The sequence below is a fragment of the Panthera uncia genome (assembly GCF_023721935.1).
Source record: "Panthera uncia isolate 11264 chromosome D3 unlocalized genomic scaffold, Puncia_PCG_1.0 HiC_scaffold_8, whole genome shotgun sequence".
In the NCBI taxonomy this organism is placed as follows: domain Eukaryota; kingdom Metazoa; phylum Chordata; class Mammalia; order Carnivora; family Felidae; genus Panthera; species Panthera uncia.
In genome coordinates, this window is record NW_026057586.1 from 47,639,597 (window position 1) to 47,664,697 (window position 25,101).

General features: G+C 44.4%; 1 protein-coding gene across 1 annotated transcript in view; it reads left to right on the forward strand.

Annotated features, from left to right (window-relative positions):
- The window catches only part of NPC1 (NPC intracellular cholesterol transporter 1), a 53,721-nt gene that overhangs the window by 23,976 nt on the left and 4,644 nt on the right, over window positions 1-25,101 (forward strand). Inside the window, exons 5-20 of the mRNA XM_049620348.1 lie at window positions 3,439-3,606; window positions 4,190-4,439; window positions 6,277-6,350; window positions 6,880-7,250; window positions 8,723-8,949; window positions 11,238-11,338; window positions 14,137-14,239; window positions 17,237-17,426; window positions 17,856-18,038; window positions 18,747-18,861; window positions 20,571-20,698; window positions 20,792-20,932; window positions 22,087-22,176; window positions 22,613-22,800; window positions 23,128-23,243; window positions 23,859-23,988. Of these exons, the coding sequence (XP_049476305.1) occupies window positions 3,439-3,606; window positions 4,190-4,439; window positions 6,277-6,350; window positions 6,880-7,250; window positions 8,723-8,949; window positions 11,238-11,338; window positions 14,137-14,239; window positions 17,237-17,426; window positions 17,856-18,038; window positions 18,747-18,861; window positions 20,571-20,698; window positions 20,792-20,932; window positions 22,087-22,176; window positions 22,613-22,800; window positions 23,128-23,243; window positions 23,859-23,988 (2,575 nt within the window). The remainder of the gene's footprint in view (window positions 1-3,438; window positions 3,607-4,189; window positions 4,440-6,276; window positions 6,351-6,879; window positions 7,251-8,722; window positions 8,950-11,237; window positions 11,339-14,136; window positions 14,240-17,236; window positions 17,427-17,855; window positions 18,039-18,746; window positions 18,862-20,570; window positions 20,699-20,791; window positions 20,933-22,086; window positions 22,177-22,612; window positions 22,801-23,127; window positions 23,244-23,858; window positions 23,989-25,101) is intronic.

Consider the following 25,101-nt stretch of genomic DNA (forward strand, 5'->3'; position numbering starts at 1 on the left):
TGTCTTCATATGCAGTGGACAGTCTGGAAGTGAAACTAAGAAAATTCCATTTACAATAGTATCAAGAAGAATAAAATACCTAGGATTTAACAAGAAGTGTAAAACTTACACTCATCACCATTAAACTGTAAAACATCATTAAAAGAAAGGATCTTAGTAAATGGAAAGATACTCCATGTTGATGGATCAGAAAACTTAAAAATGTTAAGATGACAGTACTTCCCATATTGATGTACAGATTCAGTGCAATCCCTGTCAGAATCCCAACTTGCTTCTTTGTAGAAATTGATAGGCTGATTCCAAGATTCATGTAATTTCAAGGGACCCAGAATAGCCAAGACAATCCTGAAGAAGAACAAAATAGAAGGACTCATACTTCCCAATTTCAAAATTTACTACCAGCTGGTGAAAATCAAGACAGTGTGGTACTGGAATAAAGATAAACATATAGGACAATGAGATACAACTTAGACCTATATATCTGTGGTCATCTGATTTTTGACAAGGATGCCAAGTCCATTCAATGGGGAAAGAATAGTCTTTTCAACAAATGGTGCTGGGGAAACAGTAGCCACATGGGAAAGGATGAAGTTAAATCCTTACCTCACACCATAAACAAAAACTAAAATGGGTCAAAAACCTAAATATAAGAGCCAAAACCTGAAAACACTTAGAAGAAAACATAGGAATAAACCATGACCTCAGATTTGAAAATGGATTCTTAGATATGACACCAAAAACATGAGCAACAAAAGAAAAACAGATATGTTGGGACATGATCAAAACAGAGTTTTGTGCTTCAAAGGACACCATCAAGAAAAGACAAAAATATTTGCAAATTATTTAATCATTAAAAATCTTGTATCTAGAATATATAAAGAACTGTCACAACTCAATAATAGATAACCCAATTTAAAATGGGAAAATGATCCGAACAGACATTTCTCCAAGGATGTTATACAAATGGCCAATACGCACATGAAAAGATGCTCAAAATCGTTAGTCATCAGAGAAATGCAAATCAAAACCACAGTTGGGATACCACTTCACACCCATCAGGACAGCTAGAAGCAAAAGGTCAGGTAACAAGTGTCAGGAGGATGTGGAGAAATTAGAGCCCTCATACACTACCAGTAGAAATGTAAAAAGATGCAGTCGCTTTGGAAAACAGTCTGGCAGTTCTTGAAAGAATTAAGCATAGGGTTACCATATGACACAGCCATTCCATTCACAAGAGAAGTAAAAGCGTATGTCCACACAAAAACTGTAACCAAACATTTATAGGAGCATTGTTCTTAATAGCCAAAAGGTAGAAACAGTCCAGATATCCATCAGCTGATTTATAGATAAACAAATGTGGTATATTCGTACAGCAGAATATTATGCCACCACAAAAAGGAATGATACATGCTACAATGTGGATGGACCTTGAAACCATCATGCTAAGTGGAAGAAGCTAGCCACAAAAGATTACATATTATAGGATTCCGTTTATATGAAATGTCCAAAGTAAGCAAATGTACTATAGAGACAGAAATAAATTAATGGTTGCTTAGGGCTTGGGGGGAGGGGGGGGAGAGATGAGGGAGGATTAGCTAAAGAGTACAGAGATTCTTTAAGGTGATGAAAATGTTCTAAAATTGACTGTGGCGATGGTTGCACCTATCTGTGAATGGGCTAAAATCCATTAAATTGGAACTTCAAATGGTTGAATTGCATGGTATGTAATTATATCTCAGTAAAGCTGTTAAAATCCATATGTAAATACAGCATAGAAAAACTATAAAACTCGGGGCACCTGGGTGGCTCAGTCGGTTAAGCATTCGACTTCAGCTCAGGTCATGATCTCACGGCCTGCGAGTTCCAGCCCTGCGTCGGTCTCTGTGCTGACAGCTTGGAGCCCGGAGCCTGCTTCAGATTCTGTGTCTCTCTCTCTGTCTGCCCCTCCCCTATTCATGCTCTGTCTCTCTCTGTCTCAAAAATAAATAAACATTAAAAAAAAATTTTTTTAACTAAAAAAAAAACTATAAAACTCCAAAGACAAGTGTCTTAAAAATAAGTAGAAAAAAGATACAAATCATTTCAAAAGAATGCCAGTTGGAGATTTTCTTACCAGCAGTGATAGAGGCCAGAAGGCAATAGAATAACCCTAATTCTAAAGAAGTCATTCTATCTGAACTGCCTTTCAAGAGTGAGGGTTAAACACGGTGAATTTATCAGTGTCTCTTTAAAGTTTAGGGAAGAAGATCCAAAGAAGTTTGTAACAAGTAGGTGTGGTATCTAAATGAGGTATCTCTCCATTGGATGGGGGCCCCCAAATGTAGGGTGATGATAGGCTGGCAACCCGTGGCTGGGAAGGTGAGAGAATTCACGTGAGGCAGAACAAAGGCGATAGAAGTTTATTGAATACACCACAAGGGAGTGGTTGGCAGGACAGACAGAAGCCGTCTGCAGTGAGGTAGTGGGTGGAGGCTGTTCTTAAAGAGGGAGGAGGTGGAGGCATAGCGATATACGGAATTCTCCCCTTTTTTTTTTTTTTAAGTTTATTTATTTATTTTGAGAGAGCGCGAGAGAGCATAAGTCAGGGAGGGGAAGAGAAAGGGAGAGAGAGAGAGAATTCCCAAGCAGGGCTCAAACTCATGAACCAAACCCTGAGATCATGACCTGAGCCAAAACCAAGAGTTGGAAGCTTAACTGACTGAGCCACCCAGGTGCCCCTGGAATTCTCCCTTTTTGGGTAACTGTGCTCAGCTGCAAGTAGCCCATTGGTTAGTTAGGGCCTGTGGATATTTTGAGGTGGGTCAGCTGATGGGCCTTTTCTACATTCCATTGCTCAAGCCTGTTTGTCTGAAAGCGGCCTCTACAGTAGGGACTGGTTAATGAATGTTAATATGGGATCCATTACTACTACTTTTTTATGTGCAAAGTGTCACAGTATTCTTATTTTGTGTGTTGTCTTTATATGTACTAAAATAAAGCCAAGAGAGCGACTAGTATTAGGTTCATTCATATGTGACCTCTCCTCTAAAAACAGTTTTCCCGTATAAGTTCCAAACTCTTCAGCTGTATAAGTTTCCTACCCCAGATTTCTGGAACCAGCTTCATTGACTGAAGAGACACTAAGGTTCTTACTTCTCCTTCCTCAGCCTTAGTCCCTTCTTCTCTCCAGTGGTGGTAATACTTCTCCCAGCTACTGTGAGCTACGTGGGGGTGATGTATGCCTTTCTTGTTTGCTTTTATGTTTAAGTTACTTGGAATCTAGCCCAGCATGTTACTTGCAGAGTGGTGAGTCTCCACTCCTGCCCTTAGTGTTTACTGTCCCTCCTACCAGCCCGTGGCTTTGGAGTGCAGTGTTTATGGCTAAATTCGCATTTGAGAGGCCTTTCGGAAGGTCTTCTGAGCATGGTGTTCGGTACTTTTGCCTTCTTCCTCTGCCAGCCATGTACAATGCCTGCCGGGACGTGGAGGCCCCCTCCAGTAATGACAAAGCCCTGGGACTGCTGTGTGGGAAGGACGCCGAAGCCTGCAATGCCACTAACTGGATTGAGTACATGTTCAATAAGGACAACGGCCAGGCACCTTTCACCATCACACCCATTTTTTCAGGTAGACTCCCAAGTTTGGTGTATTTATGATGTGGTTTTAAAGCCCAGGAACCTTAATCTACAATAGGAAGGTAAACAAATTCAGATAACTGGTTCCTGGACTTCCCTCCAGTGAGAGAGGTAACTAGAACATTTCCCCTGCCCCTGGTTAATTTAGGGGGCTGGCAGGGAGGATGGAGGAGGAGGAACTGCCTTCTGGTGTTGCTGCCTCATTGAAAGAATGAATGAGCCTGGGTTTTTGTTTTGTTTCTTTTCTTTTTAAAAAAAAGACTGAAGCATTACAAAGGCCTTTTTAGGAGCTCTGGAATAATGTTAGACTGTCTCCTCAGTGGAGATTTCCCTTGGAATGTGGGGCACTCTGGTCTCAGCAACAAACCTTGTGCCCAAAATTACTTGAAGTAACTTAAAATTTTACGGGACTAAGCAGCAACACACCATTTGATCAGCCAGAAACCTCCAGTCCTTTTTACTCTTATGGTCATGCTCTGAATGTCAGTGTGCTTATCACTAGGTTCAAATATAATTTAATACGAGCTTTGTAGTTTTTTTATTGAGATATTTACTCAACCCCATCCTCCCCGCAGATCTTCCAACCCATGGGATGGAGCCCATGAACAATGCCACCAAGGGCTGTGACGAGTCTGTGGACGAAGTCACCGGGCCGTGCAGCTGCCAGGACTGCTCAATTGTTTGTGGCCCAAAGCCCCAGCCCCCACCGCCTCCTGTGCCCTGGAGAATCTTGGGCCTGGACGCCATGTATGTCATCATGTGGATCACCTACATGGCATTTTTGCTTGTGTTTTTTGGAGCATTTTTTGCTTTGTGGTGCTACAGGTGAGCAGTTTTGTTTATTCCCCAGGGCAAGAAGAGCAAGATTATTCAAGTGGTACTTCCAGCTTAACTAAACCAGGAAACAAATATCACGTGAATACCAGTCTCCATGAATTGCTTTTGGCTTTCAACTGGTAAACAATCAGAGGCCTGGTTAGATCGAGAAGTTGGTTTCATTGATTTGTTCAAAATGATGAGTGATTTAAAGCACTGTGCATTAACCACACATTCTTTAACAGAAAGTAGGAGGAGCTGAATCTGATTCAAATCTAATTCAATGCAGTGCTTATAATCCTTTTACATATTTGCACCTTGATTAGGATAGTACATTTTCTTTAACTTGTTTTGAAATAATGTTAGACTTACCAGGAAGGTGCAAAAAATAGTAGAAGTTCATATGTATCCTTTACCCAGCTTCCCCTAATGTTATAGCTTACGTCAGCCATACTGTGTAATTATCAAAACCACGAAAATAATGGTATGGTATGATTAGCTAAGCCACAAACTTTATTCAGATACCACCATCTCTTCCTCTGACACCCTTGTTCTGTTTTTGGACCCCACTCCACGCCCACTTTTTGTTTACCACCCTCCCCTGGTTTGTGACAGGTCCTCAGTCTTTCCATTTCTTTTATGGCCTTGACACTTTCGATACATACTGGCCAGTTATTTTGTAGAATGTCCCTCCACTTAGCTTTAGCTGACATTTTCTCATTAGGTTGAGGTTATGTGTTTCTGACAAGATTATCACAGAATCGATGTGTCCTTCTCAGTGTATCATACGTATCACTCGTACCTGATCTCAGTATGTCTCTTCCCTGGTAATGTTAACCTTGATCACTTGATAAAGGGGGTCTCTGCTGCATTTCTCTACCATAAAGTTACTGTTTCTCCCTTTGGAATTGATAGATATCTTAGGAGAGATGGGTCAGAACTCTAATACCTTGTTTCTCCTAAAGCTGTCACCCCCTGATTTTAGCCTCCACTGGGGGATCTTATCTGCAGCTACTACTGTGGTGTTTGCCTAGTGATGATTGTTGATTTTATAGTTCCCTCATTTCTTCTTCATTTACTAATTACACTTATTCTGTATAGACTGTTATCCCTCTTGCTCTACTTACTTATTCAATTACATTTACATCATGGTCCCTACTCCTCTGTTTTTTGTTTTTGTTTTGTTTTTTAACGTGCCCTCGCCTTTCTTATTTCCTGGAATCACAAAATGCTCCAGGCTCATCTGGTATTTTCCCCGCGCCAGCCCTGGAATCCACCTCTTCTGCAAGGATCCCTGGTTCCTTGTATTGGAGACTGATGTTAGAGTGATGCTCCAGGCGCCAGGTGTGCCCATTGCTGCTGCACAGCAGTGTTCACTGTGTTCACTGAGAGACAGCGTGAGCGGGGGGAGGGGCAGAGAGAGAGAGAGACACAGAATCCGAAGCAGGCTCTAGGCTCCGAGCTGTCAGCACAGAGCCCGACCCGGGGCTCGCACTCATGAACCATGAAGTCATGACCTGAGCCAAAGTCGGACGCTTAACTGAGCCACCCAGTCGCCCTAGTGCTCACTGTGTTTCTAAAGGACCTGAAGTTTTAAATCTAAATGAAGGCTGCAAGGTGAAATTACCCTTTATCAACTTGTTTTTAATACCGTCTTAAATTTTCTCCTGAGACTGGTGAGCAGGACGACCTAGAGCAAGGGAACCTGGGGGAAGAAGGAGGCGATTAGGCAAGAAGGAAATAGGATGAAGAAGTGAGCTTTTAATAGTGTCTACAGGACTATCAGAGGAACAGCCTCATCATGTCAAATATCCACTAATACTGCTTATGTGCTTTTGTTTTTCAGAAAACGCTATTTTGTCTCCGAGTACACCCCCATTGATAGCAACATAGCTTTCTCTGTAAATGCCAATGACAGAGGTAGGCACTTTTGTACTCAAATGGTTAGGATTATGTTTGCATGAGTGCACGTTTCCTCAGAAAATGTTGATGCGCTGTTCTGGGACAGACACTGTGCTGGTGTCGAGGACATGGCCGTGACCAACACAGACAGGTCTTTGCCCTTGTGGTAGTAGCAGTCTAGTCAGGGTGGCAGATCAGAACCGAGGATAATTAGGGACTGGGGTAAGAGCTGTGAAGGGGCAGGCATAGCCACAAAGGTGGATGGGAAGTGCCTTGGACAGAGTGCTCAGAGAACTTTGCTTTTGTGTGAGCATCGCTCCTCTGTGGGGTGGGTGGTAGGTGCCATCACCGTGGGCAGGCAAGGAAGGTGGCTTCCTGAGCAGATAGGTGCTGAGGGTGTGCGACGGGAGGGAGGCGGATCTTGTGCCATCCCTGTGCGGACACTATTCCCAGCCCCTGTGGTAGTAGCTAACGCTTTCCCTGTTCCGACTTTCAGGAATGGCTTGGCTCTTAACCTCCACCCTCCCTTCCTCTCCCGCTCTTCCAGGGGAGGCGTCCTGCTGCGACGCGCTTGGTGCGGCATTTGAGGGCTATCTGAGGCGGCTCTTCTCACAGTGGGGCTCTTTCTGCGTCCGAAACCCGGGCCCCATCATCATCTTCTCCCTGGCCTTCATTGCCGCCTGTTCTTCAGGCCTGGTGTTTGTGCGGGTCACGACCAATCCAGTTGACCTGTGGTCAGCTCCCAGCAGCCAGGCGCGCCTCGAGAAAGAGTACTTTGACACACACTTTGGGCCTTTCTTCCGCACGGAGCAGCTCATCATCCAGGCCCCCCACACCAGTGCACACACTTACCAGCCGTACCCCTCAGGATCCGATGTGCCCTTCGGACCTCCGCTTGACCTTGCGATCTTGCACCAGGTAACGTGCTGTGAGCAGAAATCCGTTCTGGGAAGCCGGGTGGTTTGTTTTCTGGCTTTGACATATTGACCGGTTCTACTTGACATGGGGTTGGGGCTGAATGTGGCGGTATATCTTGAAAATTTCAACAGTATAAAGGTAAAGATGCTTTTCATTTACTTTTCAAGAAAGCGAATGGTGGATGTTGAACTTCCTGAAAATTTTACTGTAGACTGCTTTTATATTTCCTTCATATGGCAGGTCTTGCTTCTTGAAACTGAGAGGAGCATTTCTCTGTTGAAGCAGAATGTATTTATAATTTACTTAGGAACTTATTAAATTTTTCCCTTGGCAATTGAAAAGTAATGTGCCAGGACCCAAAGGAATGAAGCCTCTCTAACACTGTGCTGGGGACCGAGGCAGGAGCTACTGCTGGTCTGCCGCTGCAGGAATGAATTTGTCATTTCTGGAAGGTAGGCCCCCGGCCCGCGTTTGGTAGGAGGTGCATTCGGAATGAGATCCATCCCATTCTCTTACAGAGGCCTTTAACCCTTCCCGTTCTCCCTTGTCACACTTGACCTGGAGAACTCTGTCTGTGAATAATTGGCATCCTGCCTATTTTTTTAATGAACAGTTGCTCAATCGCATGATTTTTCCTTTAAATATTGCTCTTGCCTACAGAAAGTCTGGTATCTTGAAAAACATCAAAATGGTCTCAAGACATGAACAAAATCTTTTCTCCACTGAGTAACCCTGTGTTTCTTTTTCTCAGCTTGTTGCAAAAGAAGCACAACGTAGTCATTTACCTCCAGGAATGTAGTCTCTGTTGGGAACCCCAGGGATATACATAAATAATCCTAGTATAGCACAAGGCAGTAGGTGGTATTTTGTTAGTAAGAGGGTGTGTCGAGAGAACCAGGCAGATTGCCCTGGTCTCCCCTCTGCGGCCCTGTTGTTATTGCTGCAGAAGGGCAGAATGCGAGATGTGCATGTATCCTGCCCTGAGATCTGTCCTGGTATTGGGGTCGCCTCCCTGTCTCTCTGGACACCTCTCAGGAGGGTCTCCATCCCAGCTGCTGTCTTTTAAGAGTGGGCCTTTGGTGTCATCAGATATTTTACCATAGCACGTCTTATTCCTCTCCCTTGTGTGAGGAAGGATTTTCCGCAAATAACTTTAAAAAAAAATTTTTTTAATGTTTATTTTATTTTTGAGAGAGTGAGCATGAGTGGGGGAGGGATGGAGAGGAAGGGAGACAGAATCCTAAGTAGGCTCCAGGCTCTGAGCTGTCAGCACAGAGCCTCATGCAGGCTTGGACCCCTGAGCCTGTGAGATTCATGACCTGAGCCAAACTCGGACACTTAACCGACTGAGCCACCCAGACGCCCCTCTGCAAATACTTTTTATCTTCTCACCTGTCAGGGCAATAACAGTCACAATCTGAGAGAAATCCAATGTGTTTCTGGGTTTGTTTATTTTTAAAATCTTCTTTCAGGTTCTTGACTTACAAACTGCCATCGAAAATATCACTGCATCTTATAACAATGAGACTGTGACACTTCAAGACATCTGCGTGGCCCCCCTCTCACCCTATAACAAGAACTGCACCATTCTGAGCGTGTTAAATTACTTCCAGAACAGCCATTCCATGCTGGACCATGAAATAGGAGATGACTTCTTTGTGTATGCAGATTACCACACGCACTTGCTATACTGTGTACGGTACGTGGCGGGAGACGGTCCTCATTCGGCCCACCAGCCCGCGAGCACTTGCTGTTGCTGCACACAGTTGTAGGTGCCAGAGGCCTAGCCGTGAGCAAGCAGCGGGACCTGCCCTGCGAAGCGCATGCTCTGATGGAGGGAGACCGACAACGAATAGATACCTACCCTGATGCCAGGTGGAGAGGAGAGCTCTGGAGAAATTAAGCCCGACGAGGAGATGGAGGGCAGTGGGGGCGTGCTACTTTAGGTAGAGTGGAGACCTGCACAGACAGAAAGGAAAGGAGGGAGCCTGTGATTATCAGAGGGAAAAGTGTTCCGAGTAGACAGGCAGCAAGCACAAAGGCCCTGGGGTGGGAGCGCTCATGGAGCATTCATGATGTATAATCGAGGAACGGCCTTTCACTCATGCCTGATTTGGAAACCACATGCCACACCGCCAGTGGTCTCACAGTACAAGAATAGAAGCCTCCAGTGCTTTTTCTGGTCTTGCAACTATAAACTACCACGATGTCAGATTGTTTTTGAAAATGCAGTGTCCCCTTGAGAAGTGAGGGCAGGATTGGTGTGCAGTTCAGATTGGAGAGCACTGAATCTGCTTCCCGCTGGAGGCACGTCTAGCTGGGCAGGCGGCATTTGTCGTGTGCACTGGTCACAGAGCATCTGTGCTTTGGTGACCTGTGCCCCTAGCAGGGAGAGCAGTCAGCACTGGTGGGCCTGCTGTCCCTGCAGGCCCTGACCCGGCCTGGAGACCGGTGTTCAGCCAGACCATCACCGTGGCTGTTTTGTCACTGCAGGGACAGAGAAATTATTCCTTGTCACTTTTGAGTGTGCTGTCAGCTAACCCCATCTCAGGAGCCAGCTACTTTGATATCTGGTCTGGTTTGGTGGCCTTCAGTTCTACTTAGGCTACTGGGGTGTGACTCTTCAGCCGATTAAGCCTGGTTTGCTCTGTTTCAAGGAGCTCGCCTCTAAAAATCTGAGCTCTCCCTGTAAAACAGTAAGGGCACTCCCATTCTCCACAGGGTGGATGGTATAGGGTGGCCATGGGCAATTTGACAACTGGAAAAAAAAGTGAAACTTGTTCGGTCTTTATATTTAAAGGAAAAAGCTGTTTACTTCCGGTCTTACAAAATGAAAGTCAACAAAATTTTGACAGGGAGGGAGGTGCGTAAGGCTTGTGTTTAGTCTGAGGCAGGGTGTGGTTCAGATCAGTGCAGAAGCGCTCCTTGGGCCATTTCGCTCCCACGTGTGGCTCTGTGTGCTGCATGGTTGCCCTTCTGTGTCTCCCGCTCTCACCTCCCTCCTTACCCTCCAGCTCTACGTGGGCTTCTGCCCTAGAGGTCCTGCAGGAACAGCACACCCGGTGCACCCAGAACCCATATCCCCGTGTCGTGTGATGGCACCTGTGTCAGCTTGAGGCTGTATCTGCATCCTTCCCCATCCTTACCTGCCTCACATAATTCTTATGGATTTTAACCTTCTGGATGAGCTCCCAAGCCCGATGTATGGGACAATGGGACTTGGCCTCTGGCTGTGTCCACGTAGCCTGTTTGCTCCAAGCAGGGGATCTGACCCCTTAGGGTCTGAGCCCATCAGCTGTGGGCTCAGAAGGGCCATGGTTCGGGTTATATGTGAGAATCTGAACAAGTGCCCAGCAGAGTTCTGGCTTAGGATGTGTCCTGAGATGCTGGTTCCTCCACTGCACTACCCTCGTCTGGGCCCTTGCACAGACCTCCTGACTGGTCTGAGGGCTCTTCCTCCCCTTTCTTTCCCACATCCAGACCCTTCTTCTGCTTTGCCACCCGAATTCTCTTTGTAAAACAGCGTATGACACCCTTTTTTTTATTGTCTGTCCCTCCCTCTTTCCAGCCCCATCCCTTCCCTCTGAAGTCCTCCCCTTTGTGGGTGCCTCCTGCTGTAGACAGGATTTGGTGTGGTTCCTCACACTGCCATCCTGTTGCTCTCTTCTCCCATGTACCTGTTCTCGCTCATTCGGTGGCAGTTTCCTCTATTAGTGCTCCATGTACCGTGTGACATCCCTTCCCACGTGCACCTTGCCCTGAGCGATAATGACCACATCGTGCTCTTTTTGCCTGTCTCTCACTCAGTGGTTCTGAGCTCCCAAAGGCAAGTGCTGAACTGCATTATTCACCTGAGGAATAATGCACAGAGCCCATATCATGCTTAGGATATAATCGGTCTCTTTAACTGTTTGTCGTGCAGATGTTTAGGTCTCTGTGATGTCTTGAGGCTTGTTGTAACTGGGAGTTGTTTTCTACACTTCTCAGGGCTCCTGCCTCTCTGAACGATACCAGTTTGCTCCATGATCCTTGCCTGGGTACATTCGGTGGGCCAGTGTTCCCGTGGCTTGTGTTAGGAGGCTATGATGGTAAGTAAGAGGAGCTTCCTCTTTTCCTATTAGGTAAAGTAGTTTTGGTTCTGTCACTAACAGGTGCTGATTATGAAGATTTCATAAATTGAACAGTCTTATGAATTCCCTATCTTAAATCCCAAGTACATTCTCTCTTTGGGCTTTGGCTTTGGGTTTTGTTCTGGATGTAAAAGAAGTGGATGGGGTTAGCCTTCTTAAGGTCACATTCTGGGAAGCTGTCGAAAGCTAAAGACTTTTCCCCAGAGTCATGCAGTAGTTCATTTCCACGTAACTCATTGTTCAGTGTGAAAGTGTTCATGGAGAGATGATATGTGGGATGTGGGGAAAAAGAAGCAAAGTTGATCTGGTTCTTCCTCCTCAACCAGTTAGTTGAGGATTGAGACACTCTTGTAGGGGGAGGAGTGATTGGTTTGCTCTTTACTGGTTCCAGTAGCACCTTAGAACAGACTGTACCAGGTATGATGGGGTAACGATTCAGGTAACACCTTTGGCGTCCAAAGCCAAAATAGGCAGTTCAACAGGTTTTCCTCCCGCCCACAGAAGAGGTCAAATAGATGTTGTTCTCCTCACCAGTGGGAGGGGAGAAGTTGTATCTATATTTAAATTTTCCTCGCCTCATATAATGGCATTTCTAATTAGTGGGGAAAAGATAGAGTCACCAATTGGCAAGCCATAGCCGTCAAAATTAAATTTGATCTCATACCTCATTCCTTCCATCCCAAAAAAACTTCAGCTATATAAGGAGGGAAAGTTATTAAATGGAAGAAATACAAGAAGTGAAACTTATTAAAGATCTAGAAGATACAGGAAGAATTTTTTTGATAATTTTTAAATGGAGAAGGCATTTCTAAGCAAGACACAAAACCCAGAAGCCACAAAAGGAAACATTAATGAGTTTGACTACGTAAGAATTTAAAATTCTGGGGCACCTGGGTGACTCAGGCAGTTAAGCATCTGACTCTTAATTTCAGCTCAGGTCGCAATCTCATAGTTAGTGAGATCGAGTCTCCCTGCACTGACAGCACAGATCCTACCTGAGATTCTCTCTCTACTCCTCCCCCTCCATCAGTTAATAAATAAACATTTTTTAAAAAGTGTTTCTCGGGGCGCCTGGGTGGCTCAGTCGGTTAAGCGTCCGACTTTGGCTCAGGTCATGATCTCGCAGTCCGTGAGTTCAAGCCCCGTGTCGGGCTCTGTGCTGACAGCTCAGAGCCTGGAGCCTGTTTCAGATTCTGTGTCTCCCTCTCTCTCTGACCCTCCCCCGTTCATGCTCTGTCTCTGTCTCAAAAATAAATACACGTTAAAAAAGTTAAAAAAAAAAAAAAACCATAAAAAAAACTTTAAAACCATAAAGTTAAAAAGAAAAAGCAAGCAACAAACTAGACGGGGAAAAACCAGTATACATAACAGATAGTGTGCCCTTAATATATGAAGGGCTCTGGGCGGGGGTGCCTGGGCAGCTCAGTTGGCTCAGTTGGTTAAGCGTATGACTTTGGCTTAGGTCATGATCTCACAGTTTGTGAGTTTGAGCCATGTGTCGGACTCTGCTCTGATAGTCTGGAGTCTGGAGCCTGCTTTGGATTCTCTCTCTCTCTCTCTCTCTCTCTCTCTGCCCCTCCCTCATTTGTGCTCTCTCTCAAAAATAAATAAACTGAAAAAAAAATTATATATAAATATATATGAAGGCTCTTGTGAAAAAAAGAAAAGGTTAACAACCCAAAAGAAAAGTGGCCAAAGCCATATGAAAGTTAACAAAGGAAATACAAATGGCTGTTAATTATATGGGGAAAATGCTCAACCTCACTCCTAGATAGTGAAATGCATCTCACTTCAATCTTTCCCCCTAATGAGGGGGCAAGACATAAGAGTTTGATAAAACAATGTGGGGTGCAGAGGTCCCCAGTGTTACTGGAAGTGTATATGGTTCCTAGAATAGAATGCAAGCTCCAGGAATGCAGGGTTTTCCTCTCTTTCGTTCACTGGTATATATCCATAGTACCTAAAATAATGCCTGGCACAAAGCAGGGTCTCAGTAGATATTTTGCTACGTAAAGAAATGGAAAAACAGGATAGCCTCTTTGGAGGGCATTTTGGAGGAATTTATCAAAGTTAGAATTGCACATACTTTTTGATTCATTACTTGTACTTGTAAGATTTGATTCTGCAAATATGTATGTTGTTACACGTGAAAAATATCAGATTATTCCTTGTAGTATTTTTGTTCATAATTTTAAAGATTGCAAAAATGTCCATCAATTGGAGATTGGTTAAATTACACTAGAAAATATGATACAGTAGAAAAAAGAATAAGGAAGCTCTTTATGTCCTAAAATGGAGCCATCTCCAAGATATCAATTAAAAATGTAATGTGCAGAACAGCGTGCCGCTATTTGTGTGACTAAGAAGGAAAGGGAAGAATACAGGTGTTTGCTTGTGCATGTGTGGAGTATCTCTAGGAAATAGTTCAGATGGCCACAGTGTGGGGAGGAGAACTAAGGATTGAGGAAGGAGAGACAATGAACACCTTTTTGCTCTGATGGAAATTTTTACCACACACATGCTATTTAGTTAAAGAAGTTACTCTTCCTGAGTTAATCTCTGTCTACACCAGATACAGCATCCTTTTTATTTATTAACTGAGCTACATAGACACGTCAGTGAACTTGTGATTTGTTTTTAGAGTACAGTCTACAGCACCTGTGAGAAATCAGTTACCTGGCTGTCATGTAGTTTTCCCTCGTGTCTAATTTTCTGCACACTTGTTATCTTCTTAATGTCACATTTTTCCTTTTCAGATCAAAATTACAATAATGCCACAGCCCTTGTGATTACCTTTCCTGTCAATAATTACTATAATGATACAGAGAGGCTCCAGAAGGCCCAGGTCTGGGAAAAAGAGTGAGTTGCTGTCTTTGTTGTGTGGGGAGCTGGACGCTAACAGAATGCACTTAAACCACAGTCAGCTCAGTTAATAACCAACATCAGGTCTAAATTATGTCATTTCTTTCACTTGGTACTAATGATGTTAAGGAAAAAAAATCGGTGTATCTGTAAACATTGTTTGAATCTGTATCCCTGCACAGGAATGCAAAAGCATATATGCAGAAATGTTCCCTGCACCCTTTTCTCATAGTGAACACCAGGAGCAAGCTGGGTGTACATTAGTAGGGGACACACATGGTAGAAAATCACGCAGTCATTAAAGATGGGTAAGTAAATGGTTCCAGATGGAGGACACAAAAGCTGCAATCAACGTGGTCAGGCAAATATATGCTATCCATGGTAGAAAAAATACCCATCCCTAGAAAAAATATCAAGCAAGGGGCCCGGGAAATTGTTGACTATGTTTATAACCCCTAAAGAATAGGAACAGAGAATGGGTTTTTGACTCTATGCCTTTCACTGCTTTTTTTAAATAACTTTGTTGGAATATAAATCCTATGCCATACATTTCACCCATTTAAACTGTGTAATTCAGTAGCTTTTAGTGTATTCACAGATACCTGCAACTGTCACCACAGTGAATTTTAGAATTTTTTTTTTTAATCTCAAAAAGAAGCCCCCTAATCCTTTAGCTATCACTCCCACCTGTCACCGTCAGCTTCCCACATCCCGGCCCTGTGCAAACATATTAATCTCATTTCTGTCTCCATACATTTTTGTATTCTGGATTTTTATATGAATGGAAGCGTATATATGGACTTCTGTGTCTGGCTTCTTTCACTTAGTGTGTTTCTAAGGTTCATTCAAGTTGTAACATGTATCAGTACCTCATTCCTTTTTATGGCTGCATAATGTTTCATCCTATGGATATACCACATTTTTATCCACTTATCATTTGATACACATTTGGGTTGTTACTACCTTTTTGGCCATTATGAATAATATTGCTGTAGACATCCATATACAGATTTTTCTGTGAGCTTCTATGGTTTCATTTCTCTTGGATATATAACTAGGAGTAGAATTTCTGGGTCATATGGTGACTCTTTGAAGAACTGCCAGAGTGCTTTCCATGGTGGCTGCACCATTTTACATTCCACCAGCAGTGTATGAGGGTTCTAATTTCCCCACGTCTTCTCCAACATTTGTTAGCTGACCTTTTGATTCTAGCTGTCGTAGTGGGTGTGAATTGGTATTTCATTGCAGTTTTGATTTGCATTTCCCTGAAGGCTAATGATTTAAAGCATCCGTTTTGGTGCTTATTGGCCATTTGTATAACTTCCTTCGAGAAATGTCTATTCCTATCCTTTGCCTGTCTTTAGCTGGATTATTTGTATTTTTATTATTAAATTGTAAGAATTCTTACATATTCTACAAGGCCGCCATCAGCTACATGATTTCCGGGTATTTACTCCCATTCTTTGGCTTGTTTTGCTTTCTTGGGGGTGTCTGTTGAAGCACAAGTTTTTAGTTTTGAAGTCTAGTTTTTCTAGTTTTTTGTTGCTCATACTCTCAGTGTCATATCTGAGGAACCATTGCCCAATCCAAGGACATGGAGATTTATGCCTGTGTGTTATTTGGAGACTTTTATACTTTGTTTATTTATTATGTTTATTTATGTTTACTTTTGAGAGAGAGACAGCACAAGCGGGGGAGGGGCAAAGAGAGAGGGAGACCAAGAATCCGAAGCAGGCTCCAGGCTCTGAGCTGTCAGCACAGAGCCCAACGTGTGGGGCTCGAACTCACGGACCGTGAGATCATGAAAGTCGGACACTTAACAGACTGAGCCATCCAGGTGCCCCCAGAGTTTTATATATTTAGTTCTCACCTTTAGGTCTTTGATCCATTTGAGTTAATTTTTTCATGTTAACATGAGGAAGAATCTAATTTCATTCTTTTTTGCATGTTGCTATCCAGTTGTCCCAGACCATTTGTTGAAAAGATTATGCTTTCTCTCATTGGGTAGTCTTGCCATCTTGTTAAAAATTAGGTGACCATGGATACCTGTTTTATTTCTAGACTCTTAGTTGTATTCCTCTGATCTTTGATTTTTATGTCTGTCTTTGTGCTGATACCACACTCTCGTGACTACTGTTGTTTCGTAGAAAGTGTGAAATCAACAAGTGTGTATCCTCCTCCTTTGTCCTTCTTTGAAAAAGAAGGGTTTGGCTCTTCTGGGCACCTTGCAGTTCCATGCGAATAGTAGAATCAGCTTATCTTTCTATGAAGAAGTCAGCTGGGGCTCATAGGGATGGCATTGAATCTGTAAATCAACTTTTAAAAGTTTGTTCCATGAGCGTATGTCTTTATTATAATATGCTTTGGTTAGGAATCTTTTTTAGTGAAAAAGAAAGGAGACCATGAACCAACTTTTTTTTTTTTTTTTTTTTTAAACAAACACTTCACGAATTTGTCAGCTTTGCTCAGGGGCCATGCTGACCTTTTCTTGTTCATTCCAGTTTTAGTATATGTGCTACCAAAGCCAAACCCACGGACCAACTTTTGAACTTGTTCTAGGGGTGCCTGGGTGGCTCAGTTGGTTAAGCGTCTGACTTTGGCCAGGTCATGATCTCATGGTTCATGAGTTCAAGCCCCGTGTCAGGCTCTGTGCTGACAGCTCAGAGCCTGAAGCCTGCTTCAGAGTCTGTGTCTCCCTCTCTCTCTGTCCCTCCCCCACTCATGCTCTTTCTCTCAAAAAATGATTAAATATAAAAAAAAATAAATAAATAAAATAAACTTGTTCTAAACTTGATTCAAGTGGTAGAAACTTCAGCGTGTCTGGAAATTTGTACTCTGGGGGTGTCTCACCTTCTAGTCTCCAGCGTGTAGAAAATCCTAATGTGGGCATAGGTTAAGTAGACATGATTTTTGTGTCATAGAAGTTGGGAAGAAGTGTCTCACTTAGCTGTCACTAAGCTTTAACTAAAAATATAAAATTTGCTCACTCTTTAGGTTTATTAATTTTGTGAAAAACTACAAGAATCCAAATCTGACCATTTCTTTCACTACTGAGCGAAGTATTGAAGATGAACTAAATCGTGAAAGTAACGGTGATATTTTCACTGTTATAATCAGCTATGCCATCATGTTTCTGTACATTTCCATAGCCTTGGGGCACATCAAAAGCTGTAGCAGGCTTCTAGTAAGTGGTGTGTGTGTGTGTGTGTCTGTGCTGGAGAGAAATGGTGATGCATTGCATGATGTCATTTTTTGCCTCTACTTAATCGTAACTCATTTTGTTCAAAACTAGTGTACATTCCCCTGTGTTTTAATCGTATGTAACATTTCTGTTTCCTGCGGCTATTTTCTCCAGGTCCAAGCCTTTGGTTTATTTTAAACTTACAATTTATTTCCCATAATCCAGTTTTTTCTAATTTGTCCACACCATCAGCTAAAAATGGTTGCTTATAAAACATTGCTAGGGAAGACCTAGAATATTTTTCATTTCTTCTCTCAAACTCAGGACTTTTAACTCCAAATCAGCTATACCAAAAAGAGGTAAAACACGAGGACCTTTTAGTCATAGGACAAATGATACGCTGACAGTTTGTGTCTTTGTCGCATGTCCCAGGTGGACTCTAAAATCTCCCTCGGCATCGCGGGGATCCTCATTGTGTTGAGCTCAGTGGCGTGCTCGTTGGGCATCTTTAGCTACATTGGGATCCCCCTCACCCTCATTGTGATCGAAGTCATCCCATTCCTGGTGCTGGCTGTTGGGGTGGACAACATCTTCATTCTGGTCCAGACCTACCAGGTATATTTTCATTGTCTCACAGAGCTGGGCATCTGACCAAAAACTGGGCTCCATTAATGGCTCTGCAGTTCCATGCAGAGTATTTGTGAGGGTGGACAATGAGGAGGCTTTGGTTCCTTTTCTCTGTGTTGCCGATTGGTGTCCATGGCTCGTTTGGGACATTTCGAGACCAAGAAGTTCACCCTTCTCTTTGGTTGGTGATTTAGATATAATGTGAAAATTCATGTTTTAAATATGTATGTAAAAAGGGCTCTTGCGCTTGTGGAAAGTATTTTGGACATGCCTGTTATTAAAATGATTCTCCAATAGTGTAGAAGAATCAAAGATTTGCCAGAGATGCCGCTGATGGAGAAAATGGTCTCGGTCAATTTATTCTGTCCCGGTCCCCTTACTTGGAGACTCATTGGCATGTAAGAGTGTCTTTAAATGGTCCAGCCACCTGCAGCCTGCATTCCATGTATTTTCCTGATAAGATGATCCGGTCTTGCCTTGAGCTTCTCCCCTGTTACCTAGCAAAGGGGTTTAGTAATACCTGGATGAATTATCATGACAAGTGTGGGTCTCCCATAAAAATTTATGTACAATAAATAGAAGCTGCTAATCATTCTTATTTACCAATGAGTTAACACAAAGCAACAAAGATGCAAAGAGGTGGCATCGTTATTTAGAAATTTTAACATCCCTTGTTTTGCATTTTGTTTTTTTAAGCGAGATGAACGTCTTCACGGAGAAACTCTGGATCAGCAGCTGGGCAGGGTCCTAGGAGAAGTGGCTCCTAGTATGTTCCTGTCATCCTTTTCAGAGGCTGTAGCATTTTTCTTAGGTAATCACTCTTTGAATTCTACCAATCCTACAGTTTGCTGAGCCTGGGAATAGGAGGATCTGGGCTGCTTCCTTGTTTGAGCTTTATTCCATGACTGGAAAGCGCAGAGCAGACCATGGGAAAATTTGCTGGCAGTATCTGGGGTATCATTTTGGAAGCGTCCTCTTCCTCCTGTTGTTTCAGGACAGTGTCGATGTTGGGGTCTGGGATGACAGATACCTGGAACTCCTCTGTTGCTCCTCTTTTTGTCTCCCATGGCCAGTGTTGATCTTTGAAAAGGGCATTCTCACAGAGCCGCGTAGCATTCCATGCAGAGTCCACAGGTGTTGGCCTGCAGGGAGTTTGCCCATGTTCTACCAGACAGCCTTCTGCCTCTGTGCCTACAGAGCACTGGGGGAGCGCTGTATGGGCCGCGCCTCATACAGGGAGAATCAGCTGCAGCAAAAACCAGCGCTCCCATGTTTCTTTCATATGGAGAAATCACCAGCCAGCCTCACTGGCAGGGCGGCCTGCCCCCATGTCTGGTGTGCAGTAACAGTAGAACGAGAAAACTGAGTGCATCTTCTGAGGAGGAGGCTGGATTAGAATTGCCCCACAAGTCCAGAGAGAGACACAATTTGCGGGTCACAAATGGAAATGCTTCCTTTGGCTACTCAGTCACCTTACATGGGGCTGTTTGTTGTAGGGTCACCGAAGGTAGCCATCTTTCAAATCAGACGCGCTCATATGCTGTTCGTCATTTCCACAAAGCAACGCGCTTTGACGCCCGTGGCCCTTATGCTTCCTCTTGATGGATATAGGTGCAACAAGTTATTTTCTCTTTTTACCTTTTTTAGCAGAAAACCAGCACAAGTGTGATGGTAATAGACACTGTGCCTCAAGGCTGGAGTGACTTTGTGGGGACAGTAAGAGCAGTAGAGGTTGTGGCACACAGAGTGCACAGGTCTACATGTTGCTGGCCCAGTGGTGCTGAATCTAATTTTGTTTTTGTTTTTCTTTTCTTTTCTTTTCTTCTTTTTTTTTTTTAAAGCAAAGCTGTGAATCTAGATTTTTGTGTAAGACCAAAAGTATTTTGTTAAATACTGGCTACTTATTTTAAGAAACAGCTTTTTATCCTAAGATGGATTGATCTAGTGTGGGCCACACAGGATACATCTGGCCTCTGGGCTGCCAGTTTGCAGTTCCTGGGTATTAACCTAGTACCTCTGACTTGGAGTGCCCTCAGCTGATTGTGACAGAAGTGGGAGACTAACATTGTTGATGTAATAGCAGAATAGAAATACTGCCTCTCTATAGAGTGAAGCATAGAAGGTACTGTAAGAAATGACCCATGTTGGCGGTTCCAAAAGTTTAATGTGCATAGCTTTGCCTGGAGAGCCTCTTGAATACAACTGAATTGGGTATGAATTCCCACTGTCCCGATTAAGTAAGATAGGGTTAGAACATAGGAACCCACATTTTTAACTCGCTAAGTGGTTCTGATGCTGACACCATTTTGCAAAAACATTGGACTTGTGGTCTGTTTCCAGTTGTGGTGTGACAGCCACAGACTTCAGCGGCGTTCCTCTGTGGCGGTGTTGGGGGGCAAGGGCCTTCTCATGGCTGCAGCCTGTTCTGGCTCCTGACACAGCCCAGCCCACAGCAGCGTAAGACTTGCACAGAGTCCTGTGCTGCAGGGGCCGTGACGTGGCAGCTTCTCTCCCCTGCAGGAGCGCTGTCAAAGATGCCGGCTGTTCACACCTTCTCTCTGTTTGCCGGGATGGCAGTCCTCATCGACTTCCTTCTTCAGATTACCTGTTTCGTGAGTCTCTTGGGGTTAGACATTAAGCGTCAAGAGGTAAGTTAACAGGATCACAGTCTCCTAATTAGAGTCTAGAATCTGACTGAAGCAGCCGGAGAGTGTGACCTTTGTTCCTCTTCGTCCTCTCAGAAAAACCGTCTGGATGTTCTTTGCTGTGTCAGAGGCTCTGAAGATGGAACCAGTGTCCAGGCTTCAGAGAGCTGCTTGTTTCGGCTCTTCAAGCACTCCTATTCTCCACTTCTGCTTAAGGACTGGATGAGACCAATTGTGGTAGGAGTTCGTGGTTTTCCTTCCCAAAATAGATCTGTCACATGCATTCTAAGAAATCGGCTCGCAGGGCCCTTGGGCTCACTTGATTAAGCGTCTGACCCTTGATTTCTGTTTAGGTCATGATCTCACAGTTTGTGAGATCGAGCCTCGAGTCAGGTTCTGCGCGGACAGTGTGGAGCCTGCTTGGGATTCTCTCCTGCTCTCTCTGCCCCTCCCTCTGTTCACTCTCTCTCTCAAAATAAATAAATAAACTTAAAAAAAAAAATCTGCTTGGGAAGGGGACTGTGACAGCTGCTAAGTATATATCCAAAAGCAAATGTGTACAAACATATAAAATATTTTTCTAGCTAGCTTTTAGCAGTCAACATAAGCAAGTTTTTATTTTGATATAATTATACATTCATAGAAAGTTGCAGATAGTACAGAGAGGGCCCAGTTTCTTCCTGTGGTCTTACATAGTTGTAGTTCAATGTCAAAACCAGGAATTTGACATTGGCACAGTGTGTGTCCAGTTCTAAGTCATTTTATCACACGTGCAGATTCACGTAACCACCACTGCAATCGATATACAGAACTGCTCTGCCACAACACTCTCCCTCAGGCTGCCTCTGTATAGAGTCACACACAGCCCTCCCCACACCCACTATCCCTAGTCCCCAGCAACCATGCAAGAGCTTTTTGTAGTTTATGTACTGGATGTAGCCAACAGTGATAATCTATCACTTCTCTACTAAAAGCACATAAATTAGTCTCCAGTAATGGTAAAGTAACACTTAACATTTATCGAACACTTCATATTGGGCATTATGCTAAAATCTGGATTACCCCAGATTTTCTCATTTAATCCACAAAACTATCTTATGTTATACATCTTTTATTTTTCCTATTTTACTGATGAGGAAATAGAAGCTAAAAGAGAGGTTAAGTGACTTCCCCAGGGTCACTCAGCTCATAAGTGATGGAGCCGGGATTTGAACCCAGGTAGTTTGACTCTAGAGAGTATGATCTCAGCCACTACCCCTTCTCTCTACTTACCATGTCGCTTAAACTTTTCAGTTGAGGAAAGTCCTGTTTTTTATGTGTTTTAAGATTTTGTGTTCTTACGTTCTAATACACTAAGCAATCACTGTCTTATAACTCACTTTTCATTTCAGATAGCGGTATTTGTGGGTGTCCTGTCATTCAGTGTTGCAGTCCTGAACAAAGTGGAAATCGGATTGGATCAGTCTCTTTCAATGCCAGATGTAAGATGCTTTCTCTTTTATCTTGTTATGCCAGTGGTGTGAACAAATTTTTCAGAACTTGCCTGCAGTTATTTCAAGCTAATGCCTGCTTCGAAATGCAAGTGCGGACAGGCTCTCCCATGTTAGGAGAAAGCTGTGCCCGTGGGAGTTGTCTTAGCGTTTGAACTCTCAGGCAGCCCACTGGCGAGCCAGAGAAGGCGAGCAGCAAGTCTTTTACCTTGTAAGGTGCCCTCCTGAGGGCGGGCCAGCCACGGGAGCTCCTGGGGTGCAGGGAGGGTGAGCAAAAGGGAGCTGGCTGGGTAGGAAACCCCAAATCTGAGCTGGGGGCCTGTCGACCAGCAGCATCCGGTGCTCTCCTGATCCTTAGCGATCATCACCTCACTGCAGCATCATCAGAGCATTCATCCTCTGTCCTGTTCTTTGATCCTTTTTTCAGGACTCCTACGTGATGGATTATTTCAAGTCCCTCAAATACCTGCATGCAGGTCCACCTGTGTACTTTGTCCTGGAGGAAGGGCATGACTACACCTCTCTGAAAGGGCAGAACATGGTGTGCGGAGGCATGGGCTGCAATAACGACTCCCTGGTGCAGCAGATATTCAACGCGGCACAGCTAGACAGCTAGTCAGTACCACCCGGTCGTCTCGTACTGTAGTGGAAGCGGCCAGAGTCCGCGCGGGCCTGAAATTTCTCACTGCAAATGGATTTGCTTAGAAAATTCATTGTTCCAAATCCTGCTAACTCTAGCTTTACCTGAGCAAAAGCTTTTAAAGGACTAATTTACCAATTCATATTCCGCAGTATTTTCCATTAAGTGGTAATGAAACGTGTCTTTTGACTGGGCAGCAGTGTAAAATCTAGAAAAAGAAGTTAGGTTTCAGAAAAAGGACTGAATCTAAAGACTTCCTGCCTGTGGAGCAAGTCAGTAACATCTCCCCTCCTTTTCGTTAGTACCCGAATAGGCTTTGCTCCCTCTTCCTGGATCGACGATTACTTTGATTGGGTCAAGCCTCAGTCTTCTTGCTGTAGAGTCTACAACAGCACCGATCGGTTCTGCAATGCTTCAGGTACTTTCATCTCCTTTTCCAAATCTTTCCCTTTTCTCTGAAGACTTTTGACATAATCTGAAGCAAATTTGTGCTTCACCTCGGGTTATACTTCATATCTGCCAGTGCCAGGTCTTATAGCTTTCGTCACCATCCCTTCCCTCAGCCATGGTCTCTGAAGGGGGTTGTGTTCATTCTCTCCCACCTCCCACCACGGGGCTGCGGGCTAAGCAGGGCCCGGGCAGGGGCATCTTATGATAGGTGTCTGGCCATAGTGTCTCACAGATGTGCTCCCCTTCGTTACCACTGTTGCCCTACAGTTTTGTTAGGAGTGTTGAAGTTGTCCTAGAATTTTCTTGATAAAAACATGGAAGCTTTGGACTCTGAGAACACCAGCTGAGGTTATCCTCAAAGTGGGAAACCTGCTTCGGGGAAGAAAGTGTGTACAGGCTGCCTCAGGTGAAGATGGGATCTCAGATTTATTAGACTATGAAAATCATCTGTGCTGGAAGCTTTTGGATCTGGAAAAAGATTCAGGAGAAGAATTCCCCCTCATTTCTTTATCAGTGTCTTTAAACGTTTCAAAATCTGGAGACTAATCTTCTGACCTCGGCCCCTCCTCTGTGCTTATGCTAGTGGTTGACCCTGCCTGCATCCGCTGCAGGCCCCTCACCCAGGAGGGCAAACAGAGGCCTCAAGGTGGAGACTTCATGAGATTCCTGCCCATGTTCCTTTCTGATAACCCGAACCCCAAGTGCGGCAAAGGGTAAGTGCCACTGAGCCACTCAGATACGTGCCTGCCTCCCGTTGCTGTGCACTGGACAGCTGGCGGAGGGCTGGCGTCGAAGCAGTCACGTGGGAAAGGTCTCTTCTCTCCCCCTCCCTGCCCTGTCCCGATCCTTCTGTGAAAGCAGAGAAACCTAAAACACCTTTAAAGAAAACTCCTCCTCATTTTCAACTAGTTTACCCTGGCTCGAGTGTTTGTTCCTTCCTCTCCTGTGTCCTGGCCCCCCTGGCTGCACGGATGGGTGCAGAACCCTGTGCAGGTGTCCAGCAGGGCAGAAGGGGAGCAGGAGCACGTGGCATCTCAGAGTGTGTTTAGCTGTCTGTGGGTGTTGGGGACAGCATCTCTGCTTGGCATGCCACCCTGGGTTAAGGTTTAGGTTCTTGTAGCCCCACCATTCTTCTCATCAGCCTGTCTGGACATGATGTTATGGGGTGTCTCACTCCCCTGTCTTGCCATGCGGCCAGTGACCCATGGAAGCAGCTTGTCTGGGCCCAGAAAGAGGGAAGATGGCTGGAAGTCTGGGGTGGGGTGATTCAGAACCTTTTGTAGGAGGAAGATGAGTGTCCACAGGTATGTTAGGTAAACCCTGTTTTTCCTAAGAATGTGTAATTGACCAGAATCCCGTCAGTTGGTCATGTGTGTCATGTCTGCTTTGATACCTATAGTCGGTACTGTGTCTAAAAATAAGAATGAGTCTTGCAGCTTGGTCTGCTCGCAGACTGAAGGCCTTGGCCTACATAAAACAAATCCAAGTACATTCAGCTTTTAGGAGGGCAGCAGCCACCACTTAAGGGAGCCTCCTGCGTGCCAGTAGCGTGCCAGGCTCCTCACTTATTTCAGTGGCTCATCACACAGCCCTGGGAGTAGGTGGCAGTACACCTGTTCACAGAGGACACCACAGCCCAGATTCAGTAACTTTGCCCAGGGTTCTGTGGCCAACACATGGCACGGCTGAAACCAGTCTTCTGGCCACCAACTCCGGGGCCCTTCCTTTCCCGCCTCCTGTTAACACAGCGCTGCTGCGCAAACACCATATGAAAGCATGTTTGGTTGTGAGCAAACCAGATAGAGAAATAATAGCACCTGTGCACC